Source organism: Crocodylus porosus, unplaced genomic scaffold (assembly GCF_001723895.1).
Source record: "Crocodylus porosus isolate Cpor-Errol unplaced genomic scaffold, CroPor_comp1, whole genome shotgun sequence".
Taxonomy (NCBI): Eukaryota; Metazoa; Chordata; order Crocodylia; family Crocodylidae; genus Crocodylus; species Crocodylus porosus.
The window spans coordinates 26,728,425-26,742,882 of record NW_017728916.1 but is presented as its reverse complement, the minus strand read 5'-3'; the positions used below and the strand labels follow the sequence as shown (position 1 = coordinate 26,742,882).

Below are 14,458 nucleotides of genomic sequence, written 5' to 3'. Positions count from 1 at the left end.
GGCAAGAGCATGTTCAGGCCCACTCCACCCTCCCCCCTCCCCCGCCCCCCCAATGCCGGGCCCGGGCCCACTCTCCACCTTCTGCTTGGGATCAAGGACCACTCCCCCATTCCCTGCCATGGCAAAAGTGGGAGGGCAAGAGCATGTTCAGGCCCACTCCACCCTCCCCAGGCCTGCTACCTACCCACGCCAGGGCTGCGGCCACTCCCCCTCTGCCACTTGGGGTCCAGGCCCACTCCACCCTGCAGCACTGTCGGCTCCAAGGTACAGGGTTGGCGAATGAAGATAGCTCCTTTCCCCACCACACTGAGCCTGCTCCTGCCCCCACTGTTGGATTCTGGAATCAGAGCCTGGATCAAAGACAGTGATTCAGTTTGTTGATTCAGATCATTGTCCTTGATTTGATTCAGTCAAATCTGAGTCTGAAGATTTGATGCTGATTCGGCGAATCAGCAATTTGGTCACAGACACAGCTTTAAATTTTTTTCTATGTACCTTGACACAGCAGGTATGGCTCGTGATCCCTGCGATGCTGGGGCGCATGGAGCATCCCACAGGAGTGTGGGGGGCCCTCCATGTGCTCAGCAGTGAACATGGAAGCGGACTGGAAGTACTTCCGGTCCATTTCCAGGTCTGCCAAAATAATTTTGGGAACTGCAAAGGGTTAATGAGCAATGCCATTATTCATCTCTTCTACCCCAAACCAAGTGAATCAGAGGTATCAAGCTCCTTCTAAGGGTTTTAAGAATTGATATTCCTCCATCAGCATCTCCTTTGGCTGTTACAGCCATCCACAAAGTGTCTAAATGGACACTAAAGGTGCACTAAGAGTGAGATTACACAATTACAATTACCTTGAAGTGGATACCTGTATTGTTGCTCTTCTGATTAAGTTTCTGTGTCAGACACCCGTTTTTCTTTCATTTCTCTCTTAGAGGTTGAAGAATTTGCAGTTTTTGAAGGCATGCTGCAGGCTGTATAAAGCTCTCACAAAAATGAGCTCAAAATTAAAGAAACATTTTTAGAGTATCTCACAACTAAATATTTGATACGGTTCAGAAAGGCAGGTTTCCCCAAGCTTACTTCCTAAGAAGAAAGATATTGTGGGGGGTTTCTACACAAGAGGCTTTACTGCACAGCAGACTAATCTACACATGCACATCATTTAGTGTGTAGTAAATTAGTCCACTGCACAGTTAGCTATTACCTGGAAATACAGGTAGTAAACTTGCATGTATAGGTGCCAATTGAGAGCAAATATGTTACCAGTCAGAAGGGGAACGGCTCCCATCCTGCCCCCAGCTGCTTGGGGAAGCCCTGCTGGCAAGGGTCTTGTCTCCATGTGCCCAGGGCTGGGAGAGTTCTGCAATGGCAGCTGTCTCCCTGCCCCATGCACATCAGGAACCTTCCCAATGTGTATGGGGCAAGGAGACAGCTGCTGCTGCAGCTGGCAGAGCTCACTTGGCCCCATACACATAAGGACTGGCCCTGTGCTCCCTGACAGCCCCTGCGCTAGCACCCTGGAAAAGACTGGTGCTCCCCCTGGCTGCTGCAGGGGGTCATAGCAAGGTAAGAGCAGCCCTGTACCCAGCTGCTCCTGTTGAGAGCAGATTTGCTCCCAACAGGGAGCATGTGTGTTCTGTCAGTTTCTTCCACTTGTCTTGCCTGTCCTGTCTTCAGAGTTAGAACCACCTCTCATATATATCTATAAGACATAGCACAGGAAGGCTTCAGTCCCACTTGTTAGTAGCAGTAGTAGGAAGAGGAGGAGGAATCAGAAGGAGAAGAATAGATGATATAACATTATCTATGGAAATGAAGTCTGAACATTTCTTGTGTTGCAGGAATTGATAGCTGAATTGCAGTGCCTTGTGCTATGTAGATTGGGTGTGGATCCTGTGGAGCTCATCTGGCTTTAAAATGGATCCTTTATTATCCTCTCCAGTTGTCTTCCCATAGAAATCCTTCTAGCATGTATATATGAAATCAGGCTTTGCAAAGGTATTAGTAGGTGGTGAAGTTTGTTAGATGCCCCCAGAACTACCATATCTTAAATCAGCTTTCTCAGTCCTTTGACCGTATCAGTCTACTAGTTGATATAGTTGATAAAAGAGAAAATAGTTTTCATAATTCATTTAGACTTTAAATACACCTTTGAAGAATTCTACTTGGAGGGGCTATTAAGAAAAAGTTCAAAGTTCTTGAAATAAGGGTTAAAGTACTGTTATGGGTCAGAAACTAGCTAAGAAAAGGATGGGCTGTCTATGTTGCAGGTAAGATCACAGCATATGTACACATGTTTGAGCTAACTCTAATTTGGCTAGCTCTGGTACCATCCACAGTGAATCTGAAGAATCACGGGCTTCAGCTTGAGGTATAGAGGGCCACCGAGGACTATAAGTGTAGTGATAATTGGGTTCAATAAACACAGGCATACATGAATGAGAAGAACTAAACTACAAATGTTAATTGTAGAGCAGTAGGCTAACCTCTGCAAACCATTTGTCTTTAATTCCCTGAGGAACCATGTCCCAATTCCCAAGTCTTCTAAATTAGGATGCATCCCTAAATTATAACTTCGATCACTACATATCTTCCCACTTAACAATAACTACAAAAAAATCAATTAGCATCTATCTGCAGAGGAGAGGTTACTAGCATGTCATTCTGAACTGGCTACATGGTAGGACCCAGAGAGTTCTCATGAACGGATCTGTGTCATCCTGGCGCAAAGTGGCCAGTGGTGTCCCTCAGGGGTCTGTGCTTGGACCAGTGCTTTTGAACATATTTATCAATGATTGGAGGGGTGAGTGAAAAGCTCGCTGGGTAGATTTGCGGATGACACCAAGTTATGGGGCAGTGTGATCATGCCAGATGATAGGTTGCAGATACAGTCAGACCTGGACAGACACAAGAGTTGGGCAGACCAGAACCAGACAAAGTTTAACACTTCTAGGTGTAAGGTACTCCATCTTTGGCAAACAATCCTCAACATACATATAGGCTTGGTGGTGACAGCTTGACTTGCACCATGGCTGAAAGGGACATAGGGATAATGATCAACCATCATATGAATATGAGCCATCAGTGCAAGGCAGCGGTCAGCAGGGCAAACAACACGCTGGCATGCATCAACTGACACTCCATCCACCCTAGCACCGCTGTATTCATGAGCCGTCTGCTACCTAGAGGTATGTAGAAAAAACATTTAACGCTGTCTCTATGTCCGAATCACTGAATCTTTCTGAATCACTCCGAATATCTCCGAATTGATTTGGAGGGTTCTGATTCGGTTCAGAGAGATTAAAGGGTTCTCTGATTTGATTCAGATTCGGAGATTTGGCCACCGAATTGGCCTGAATCGCTGCCAAATCGAATCAGGGACTGAAGCTTCACGTAGGCCTACTGAGGAGGTCGCTTACTGATGATCTGGTTCTTTTTTCAATTTAATGTAGAAACAGTTGGTTGAGAATAGCCCACGTCTACCTTTTCTTTTAGGTCTTGAGAGCTCTCTGGGAGTGCTCATTGATCCCAACGATTACCCCTTAAAAATTATCCCTAGCCTTTAAAAATTATCCCTTCTGTTATTGAAAATTCATGCCTATAGTAATAAACTGTTAAAAGCTCTACTGCAGTCACTGTTGTCTTCTAGCCTCTCTAACTACCATTTCTTTCAGGAGTCCCAAGGAATTATCTTTCACTCTTTCTGGTTTTATTTGCTGCAGTTTCCTATCTTTGACTAGATAATTAAATCTACATAAACTTGCACCTCTGTCTTAAAGGTATTTACTGGTTCCACAGGCACATATATAGCTCTAGGGAGTGCATTTACACTAAAGCTTAATTTACCTAATTTATAGCTAAATTTACCTAATTTATAGCTAAATCATACATTCGCGGCTTGAGCATCATTCTTTGAATCCTCAAAGTACAATTATTTAATGGCTTGCTAAACAGTTTCCACATACAGAGTCTGACCATAGATATATTGGTTAATCTCCCACAGGCAAACAATAATCCTAGTAACTCCTTCTCAACCTGTACTTATCCGGTTTCCGACTCTGTCATCCATCTGGATGCATAGGCCACTGATTGCCAATAATCATGATCATACTTTTGCAAAATCACTATACCAACCCTCAACTATGAGACATACACTAAAATTTTTATAGGTTTTCCAGGAGTACAAAATTTGAGATAGGCTCTTGCATCAACTCTTGTTTCAAGGCAGCCCATCATTCCTCCTGTCCATCATTCCAGCAATATTTATTTTCATTCTCAGAGTATCCTCAATGACATTGTATTTGCTGCCAAATTAGATATACATTTGCCCAGATCAGCCTGTGCCTTAAAGGTTTCTGCTGCCTTGCAAATCTGGATAGTCTTTTCTAGGAACAAGTCTCCTTCTTACAACAGACTTTTTTGTAACATAGTGCCTGCAATGCCACAAATAATCCTTTTTTTTTGTTTTGCCTCCCCCCCACCCTTTTTACCCTGAGGAAGCTTGAAGCTACATTTCTCTTGACTTCCTAGCATAGTGCTCAAACTACTATATCACAGGACAGGCACCTCTCTCGTTCTCTTTTTGCAACTGTTTCTTACATTAACTACTCATTGGATGAAATGGATGGAAAACAATGCAGTACAGACATTTTTGTCTCATTGGGAGCAAAGGTCCAGGCATTCCAGGCCTTAGATTAGAGATGGGCAATTATTTCAGCTGGAGGGCCACTTAATGAGTTTTGGTGAGCTGTTAAGGGCCGCACCCATAAAATTTTTCAGAAGATATCATTTTAACAAGTTAAAGATAAAAAACAAGTCATATATTAAAAATCAAACATGACTATAACATAATTTAATTTTATCTCAATATATTTGAGATATCTCCTAAATATTTTTGTCCTTATTTATGTGGGTTTTTTAGTAACGTATAAAGAGGTGATTGCATAATATCTCAAAATAATGTCTTGTATATTGTGTGTGAGTATAGGGAGAGCTGTATATGAGAGGCCTGGTGGGGGGTAGGTGTGTGTGTAGGGGATGGGTGTGGGGTGGGTGCATGGGGGATGCAGTGTGGTGTGCATGGACTAGGTCCTGGAAGCTGACCAGGGATGGGGGAGAGGGAGTAGGAGAGCCAGTGGGTGCAAGCAGTAGAGCTCTACCAGGTGATGCAGTTGCAGGTGCTGGTGCAGTTCCCCCTACAATCTGGCGCATGGCTACCCCTGTGGCACTCTGCATGGGGCTGAGCCTCACCTGCTTCCACCCAGGATAACCTGGCTACCTGCACTAGCCAGGCCCAGCCTCAGCCCTGGCCCTAACTCCGCTTTCTGGTGGGGTTGCCTTCCACCCACTTGGCTGGCAGTCCACAGGCACTGCTTATTGTGCCTGGTGGGCACAGTGAGTGGAAAGCAGTTTGTGGCTGGAGCTGGAGCCCCACACACTGGGGTAGGAGCCACCTGGCTGCAGTTTCTGCCCCTCCTCCCCCCACTTCCCCACTATACCTGGAGTGTAGCAGGAGGGGGAGGAGCTGCTGGAGGTATGAGGAGCCAAGCAGTACCTGGGCAGCTGCAGCTGCACTGGAAGCAGCACCACTGGAAAGCTGTGTGTGCTGGCCAAGGATGGGGGCAGGAGCACGTGGGGCTCATCCCCATGCATTGGGATTTGGGGCCATATTTTGCTCACCCCTGTTTTAGATGTTAGTACACCGCCACAAAAGGTGCACATACATACCAGGATATATGCCTGAACAGTGCATATCCTAATGTACTTGTTCTGTCAATATGCACATACAACAGGGGTAACAGAGTTGCTATCTGTGTATAAATGTGAATTTGGCATTTACACAGCTAAAAACTGTCACTTAGATGTGCATAGAGAAATAAACTTCCACCTCAGTCCTGACTTATTCAAAGAATCTTTCATGAGTTCAAAATATGGTGGAGAAAAATACATATTGTAAAGCTACGAAATACCCTCAGATGGTTCTATGACTTATAGAAGTGAAAAAGATTGAAAACTAGTGCAACATACACTATGAGAAGTATAACTGAATATGTTTTCTCCTGGCTGCTGGGAAAGGCTCATGCTTTGGAACAGTTTCCAAATTTCCCTTGAGAGTTATAAATCGCCTTTGCAAACCTCTTTTTCTATGAAAAGGTGCCATAGGTGCCATACTTTATGAAAAATACTTATTTACTTATTTCTTTTGTGGGAGTGTTCTTCTGCCCAAGGCTATGACTCCTTAATGTTAACAAATGTTCTACTGCTTGCAATCTTTGTTTGCCTCCTTTAATGTAACGTTTAATAATTATAACAAGAAAGAAAAATTAGCAATAGAATTTCTGGAGTCTCTTTCCCCTACACTAAAACTCAATTATCCATCAGATCAGAAAGTTCCATATATCAATACTGAAAAGGATAGGAAGTATTGATTTTAATTAGTGACATTAACACAAACTAAATAAAAAAATTGTTCAACTTTATTTTTTAATGATTTTAAACTTCATGGTTTATATATCAAAACCCTTACATTTATAAGGGTTCAAACCATTTTATTTTGAAATTTAAGGCAAAATATATTGTTTTTCTTCTTCTAGTGCAACATTTCCATAAAATATTAGATCTTTACGATTGTGCATTGGTTTCTTAATTCCTGTGTTATTACTGGACTAATATTATTAGAATCTGTTGATAGCCTGAATTCAGTGAAAATCGTTTGTTATTTTGGACCTTGACTCAGTGAAAAACAGCTGCTGCATAAACTTTCAAGATACATATATTAGCCAGGAAAGTGCCACTACAAAGTCCATTGTGTTGCAGACAAAGGCATTGAACTTTTTAAACCCAGGCTGCTTGGGGGTTTGGGTTGAATGGCTTTAGAACTGAGACTGAATTCTTACTTGGAAGGCAGCAAGTATTTTGTACTCCAGTTCTGTTTCCAAAGTATACTGAGTTTTGACATTCTGTACATTCTCAGTGCGGCTTTTGTTCCTACAGACTGGTAAAGTGGGCTCAGTACAAAAAGATACACAAAAAGACTGTGTTAAAATGTTGCATCCCTGTGGTCACAGAGCCAGCATCCCTGTGGTCATGGAGCCAGTGCTCAGAACTCCTTGCTGGTGAGAGCTGGGAAGCTTGTTCCCCACCCAGCTCTGGGAGCATGGAGCTGGGGGAGGACGGGAATAAGCTCCCCAGCCTGTTTCTCCCACCCAGCTTTGCACTCATGTTGCTGAGCAAGGAACAAGCTCCCCAGCCCCAACCCTGCATGCCCAGGTGGGGACCCCCTGCCATTGCAGAACAGGGGCTGGGAACAAACTCCCTAGCCCTGACTCCATGATTGCATCTGTGATCACGGAGCAGAGGCTGGGAGCTCCTACATGGGGACAGTTCCCCATCAAACCTGGAGCTGGCTGGGACCTGCCCCTGGCTAGGACAGTTTCCACCCATCCCCAGGCTATATGGGGAAGCGTGTGAAGCCTGGAGGTGGCTGGGGACTGTCCTGTTTCAGGTAGCTCCCATCCAGCTCCGGGCTGCACATGAAGACTTCCCTGTGCAGCCAGGGGCTGGCCGGGAACTGTCCCAGTCAGGGACAAGTGCCAGTCCCTTGCCCCATTTGGGTGATCAAGGCACAGGGCTTGGAAACAGCTGCAGGGGTTGGTTAGGTCCCAGTCCCCTGCCCCCATCTGCTGGTGGGGCAGCTGGCAGCGAGCTAGCTCCTGGCTGCCCCACTGATGGATCAGGGCAGGGGTCTGGGACCTGCCACTTTCCTATAGCTCTTTCCAAGCTTGATGTCTGTGATCAGGGAGCCAGGGCCAGGAGCTCCCTACTACCAGGGCAGGGGTACACTGCCCCTTCCCCAGCAGCAGACAACCCCCTGGGGCCAGGAGACAGCTGTATCCTGGGCCAGTGCTCCCTGTGAGCCCCCAAGCTAGCACCCAGGGGGATCCTGGATTTCCCCCAGTGGTGGTAGGGACCCATTTCAGGGCTGCAGGGACCTGGTAGTAAATCTTCCTAGTCCTGCATGTGTAGACACCTACCCAAAAACCCTTGCTGGGAGCATCTACACAAGATGCTACGTTGCTTTAGCAATGCGCTACGGTGACATAGCATCGGCAGGCACAAACCATGATGCTGCAGGTACATTGGTGTAACAATGTGTTCCTTTGATATGGTGTGTTGCTATGGCAATGTAGCATAGTGTAGTATAGGCTATGGCTGTGCCATTAATTAGTACTTCCAGAAGGAATTACTAAATGACAGTGCAGTAACAACAGTGCCTTGGGGCACATGTAGATGCACCCACTGTGGAGTAGTTTACTGTACAGTAAATCTAGGCTGGAGTAAATGCATGTGTAGATGTGCCCTGTAAGGAGGAACCTACTCACTGCCACTGTTGTCCCTGGCCAAATGTGGAACTCAGCAGAGATGCTTCCTACCACCTATCAGGGTTCCCAAGAGCATCAGGCCTAGTGGGTATATCCAGGAGTGAGGACTGCCAGGGTTGCAGGGATGAACTGCAGGTTGGAAGCAACTGAGGGCAGCCCAAGTTCCAAACAAGAAGTGAGGGCTGGAGCTCAGAGTCTGAAACCAAACCAGAGAGCTAACTAAGGATCAGAGGTCAGAAAGCAAGCTGAGGTCCTCTGAAGTCCAAACACTGAATCAGAGATTTAACCAGGTATCAGGGAGTCAGAGAGCTAGAGGAGTTACTAGGACAGGAGCTTTGCAAGGACTGAGATCAGGAAGTTGTGCAGCAAAGCTCAGATGATGGAGGAGTTCCTTAAAAGCAGCCCCAGAACCAATCAAAAGGAAGGGGCTGAGGATGAGCTGGCCCTGCTTACTGTGTTAAATGCAGATGATCTAGTAACACAGGCTGTAGTGTAGGAGTTTTACACAGCCCATGGTGGGGCTGGAGTGTCTCTTGGCCCTCTGAAAAGAAGGTAAGAATCCCCTCCCAACACCCTTTCCCAGGGATCAGAAGAACATCCACTCCCAATTCCCCCTTCCTCACCTGTTACTGCTGCTGTCCCCCAGTCCCTAGGGGTAATGGGAGCTCCTATGCCACTGCAGCTGGGCTGTGCAGGGTCTAGACTCTGGCTGGGACAGTGGCAGTGGCAGTGGCAGCTGTTGTTTTGGACTGAGCTCAGCCCCCACACAGCCCAGTTGGAGCAGAACAGGAGCTCCCATGCCCCTGGGATAGCAGCAGCAGTAGGCATGGAAGGGCAGGGGATGTGTCCTGCCCAGGAGGGGGGAAGGAGAGGGGCATTCTTACTTTCTTTGAGACTTAAGTCCTGGACTGCTCCCATGATGTGGTCTGTCCACCTGGATTGGGGGAAGTGTGGGAGGAGGCTGGGAGTGTAGGGGTGCCACTACCCCTGTGGTGCTCATTGGTGCTTCTGCACACCCCTTTGTTAAATCCTGGATCTGCTTCTGGTAGAGGTGCACCAGATTTATACCACTATAACCAAGAGCATACCCGTATATAAGTTTAGATATGTGTAATGTGTAACATCACCCTTAGCTGGAGAAAGTGAAAGGATCCTTGCTTTAAGTTTGAAAAGACAGACTCATGACCTAACCTGTCGTGTCTTATTTTTCTCTCTGCCTCACGTGGTATATGAGGTTCCACAAGCCAGTGACTTCTATCTCTTTAAACTGTGGCACCAGCAAACAGTGGCTGGACTCTCCTCCTGGCCTTCTGTGTCCCCTGCCATCCTGGGCCTGCTCTGCACTGTCTCAAATTGTGCCCCAGGTACCCATGTAGATTCTGTACCCAGGAGTAGTTTACTCTGGCTCAAACTACTCCAGAGTTTATTATTTCACATTATGTGCACATGTAGACATGCCCACTGATATTAAGGGTGATACTGAAAACAATTAAGCATGTTCATTTCAGATCACTGAGGAAACTTGTTACTCCAACAGCCATACAGCATTGTACGAAACATCAAGTTATTATCCCTAAGAAAACACAGACTCAGAACTGTTTTCCTAATTGCTAGTTATTGGTCATGATTATCTTGAATTTTAGATCTTCATCCCTTATATGCAGTACATGTCTGTGCATGTGAATTACACTCTTGAGAACTATTAGAAAAGGTATAAACTTATACATCCTGAAGCATGGGCTTTAAATCATCTGTGCAATATAGTTGATGGCTGTTCACTGTGGATGTAAATGATGTAAAAGTGTTGTCCATTTTTTTCCTGCTAGAATATCCATCTGGTGGCCAAGTGGCTGAGTTCTCTCGAGAAAAAACTTGAGCAGCACAGTGAAGGCAGCCACCAGGAATTTCGTGTTTTCATTAGTGCCGAACCTGCACCTTCAGCTGACAGCCACATTATTCCCCAAGGAATCCTGGAGAATTCCATCAAAATCACTAATGAACCCCCGACAGGGATGCATGCCAACCTTCACAAGGCCCTTGATAACTTCAACCAGGTATGTCAACATCTCATATGAAGTTCTGGCCTCCCTCATGTGGCTGCTATAGTAACCAGACAGGCTACCAAATCAGGAACTACAGTATAAGCAGTTGTATGTGTGTATGGAATAGTTGCACATTCTATTATCAGGAACCCACAGAAAACACCACTTGTGGAATACAAGCCTCTCAGTGCCAAAGCTTTATGGATCCGGTACAAGAACTGTGTCCACTGAGACTGCACAAAACCCATTTCATAGCACCAGGTATTCACAAATGAAGCTATCAAGGGTCAGGTGACCTAAAGCTGCTTTGGTTCTTCTATTTCTACAGTAAACTTCTGGATCCCATGACCGTTGTTCTGTACCCATACTTTTTGTAGGTTTTTTACATCAGACTTTTTGGTTTAAGTGACAATTTTTAGGAATCTTACTTTTGTTCAGATAGTATTGAAACATTTTTAAAATGTTCTGAATCCATTTTTGTGTCATTGTACAGTCAGATTCAGGCACCAACTCTGCCTTAGGATTAGAAGCATCTTGGCCTACCCAACCCCAGATGTGGAAAATAGGCATTATTTGCATCGTTATCCCCTACCATTACCTGGAGTAAGATGCCCAAGCCCATTGTTCCCTGTCAAGGGCCATACTCCAACTCAGGTATATCAAACATATGGCTTGCAGGCTGGATTCAGCCCATGCAGCTATGTCACTTGGCCTATGGGTTCTTAAAGGAGTTGGGAATTCACGGGAGGGGCAAGCGTAGGGTGGAGCCTACTATTGGGGGTGTCAGTGGCACATACTAAATCTTTACATGCATGTACACACATCTACAATACAGTAGTGAGGGCACAGGAATGTGGCTAGAAAACTGTCATTTAGGTGCACAGAGGGAGCTAGGGAAGATGCTACTCTGTGAGCTACATTAGCTGGTTGTTAATGATTCTATAGAAAGTAATCTTCGCTTTGAACTGGTACTGTAATTAAGCTATTTCAGAGTAATAGGGACAGCAGTGTAATTGCCAGAGCTTCTGGATGAGAGGTTAAGTCAAGGTCTTGATGCTTAAGTATATGAAAAATCCCATGGCACCTGTCCTAGGGACAAGGAGCTTTATCCTACCTTAGCAAGGTTCCTGTTTGGCTAGCTACATTTCATTTCCCTAATATCCGTATTATCTTTCTCAATTATAATTGGATAGTGTAGCTGGTACATAATGGCTGCCTTGATTCCAACTCAGAAATTGGCAGGAAGTTATCTTTACAGATGCAGAGCTTTCATAGCTAGAGTTCAGATGGTTGAAGTAGGTGTGACAAAAACTCCTGAAACCACATTGGTTTATTTGTCTGTTTCTGTGCATGCCAGAGTGCCAGTTGCAATGTGCTTGACGTCAATGTTCTCCTTTATCTATATGGTTCTGTTCACCAAGAATAAAGCATCTGCATAGCATGATGGGTTCTGTCTTCCAACATATCTCTTTATACAGCCAGTGAGGCCCAGCTGGAGTACAGCCTATGTACCATGGAAACCATTCTTTTTCAGGAGGGAAGAGGAAGATGTCCCTCCCTCCTGGTCGAATGCATTTGCATCCTGATCGATGCTCTTTTTTAAAAGAAACTCCATTGTAAGTACCAAAATCTCTGAGCAGGCACAGTGGTGAGGCAACAGATAATGATTAATGCTAATAATCACAGAAGATCATTCCATTTTTATCTAGTGTTATTCATCATCTTGAATTTAACAAAAACTGCCTTAAAGCCTTCACCTAAAGTAATGTATTCCATCCTGCTCTGCTCATTTCAATCAGCTAGTAATTAACATTTTATAAATTGCTAGAGTATTCTAAAATATCTCTTATTATAGAATCTTTGCAGTTTTGGGGAGTAGCACCTTTACATTTTATTTTACTTCCTTTGTACTGGATTCTTGCTCAATGTATGGAATGGACATTTAAATTTAGCTTGTGACTGAAAGTCACAAAAGAACCTTATTTTGGCATCTGAAGAATATGGTTCTAAATCTGTAGCTAAATAAAAATATAAAATTAAACAGAGAAGCTAAATGAGACTATGATCTGCATTTTTTTTCAGTTTTTATTGTTTAGAAGTCCTTATGACATCAAAGGGAGGAATAAGCTCAACGCCTATTTCATCCACATTCTTGGTGGGACAGTTTTACTCAGCTGGTGGCATCAGCTGAGGGATCAATCTTGCAGGAGCTGAACTGGCTGGCCCTGCTTCTTAATTTGGGGGGCGGGGGGAAGAGAGGTAGTACATCCTCCAGCTAGGGGATTAACAGAGAAGCTTACTTAATGTAACTTAATTACAGTACCAGTTCAAAGCAAAGATTACTTTCTGTTTTCAAGGAAAAAATGTTTTATTTCTTTATTCTGCCTTCCAAAAACAAGGTGCTTGTCTTATTTGGGGTTGTGGGATAAGGAGGAGGGGAGAGAGGAGGGAGCATGGTATGCGACAAATTACAGTAAAATGTTTATCGAGTTCCTAACTTAAGGGGAGAAATACCCTAAAGTGAGGGGAGGCTTGGGAGGAAGTAACCATGGTAAGACAGAACTCATGATTCTGAGGAAGGGAAAACATGAGGTAAGAAGAACTAAGACACTAGATTTCAAAAGGTCAGATTTCCATCAACCAAGGAGATAGGTAGGGTGCCATGGGAGAACAGACTGAAGGTTAAAAGCCCCCAAGCGGGCTAGCAACTTCTAAAGGTCACAGTACTGGAAGCCCAACAAGAAGCTACTCCAACATAGTGAAAGCATAAGAAGAACGGCAAAAGCCTGTGCAAGGAGCTTCTAGCATGCCTCAAAGGCAAAAAAGAAATCACACAAGCAATGGAAACATGGGAAGGACACCATGGAAGCAGACTAGGAAATAAGAACAAAATTAGGAAGGCAAAAGTAAAAATAAGCTGCATGTGGAGAAGGAAATCAAGGACAAGAAATGGTTTATTAAATATGTTAGCCCAAAGAAAAAGATCAAGCAACCTATGGGTCCACTGATAAATAACTGGGGTGATTTCTTAACAGAAGATGCAAAAATGGTCAACAGGAGTTTTGACTCTTCACCAAAAGTAAAATGCAACCAGACAGCTAATAAGGATTGTCTGGATAAGGAAGGGGACAAGCTGAAGGTAGAGATAACAGAAGAAATTGTCTGAGACCTTTGGATAAGCTTGAATGCATTCAAGTCAGAGTGACCTGATGAAGTTAATTCCAGAGAACTGAAAATCTCTAAGTAAATAACCAGAGGGCCTTATTAAGGGGAAGCAATAGAGGAAGTTTTAGCAATATTCTCAGGGGGAAGACAGGACTATCAGTTAGGGCTTCGTTACACGTAAATTTTAGGCAGCTCAACAACCTCTTAACCCCAGGCCTGTCCATACATTAACACATTAAACTGGTTTTAAGCACCCTTTAGGCATCTTAAAGTTACAGCACTCCAGTCTAGGTTTACCTGTGATCTGTGTTATCCAGCTTGTGTTACACTAGTATGTGGCCAGTCTAGGTTACATGTTAGTGTAACACCCCACCTGCCTCCTGCACCAGTCTGGATCGGCCCTGCTGCCCATGTCCTGCCTCCCCCAGGTTGGGCAGCCTTCCCCCACTATCACCTCTCCCCAGTTGGCTTGGATAAAGACTGCTGGTCCCCACCACAATCCCCATCAACCTGAATAGAACGACTTCCCTCAACCCATCCCTCAGATTGGGCCTATCGTCCCCCACACACCTAGCACCCCAGATCCCCGCTCACTCCCACCTGCCCTCCCATGCCTGTCAATGTTGACCTGAGGGAGCAGCTAGGGAAGGGAAACCCAACACCACTGCCACTCTCTGGGCTTGGTTCAGTCCAGAGAACAGCTGTGGCAGCAGAAGTGATTGGGCAGGTGGGTTCCCCTTCTCTCCCTGATCCTCTGGGATAGTGCCAGCAGCCACAAGTAAGTTGGGGGAGATGGTCACAGCTGAGCCATGAGGGCCAGGGGTGCAAGAAGGAGTCCCATGGTTGGGGTGAGCTGGGGGGGGAACC

General features: G+C 45.1%; 1 protein-coding gene across 1 annotated transcript in view; it reads left to right on the top strand.

Moving 5' to 3' along the window:
- The window catches only part of DNAH9 (dynein axonemal heavy chain 9), a 388,028-nt gene that overhangs the window by 300,602 nt on the left and 72,968 nt on the right, over positions 1 to 14,458 (top strand). The window contains exon 47 of the mRNA XM_019536510.1: positions 10,211 to 10,438. Coding sequence (XP_019392055.1) covers positions 10,211 to 10,438 — 228 coding nt within the window. The remainder of the gene's footprint in view (positions 1 to 10,210; positions 10,439 to 14,458) is intronic.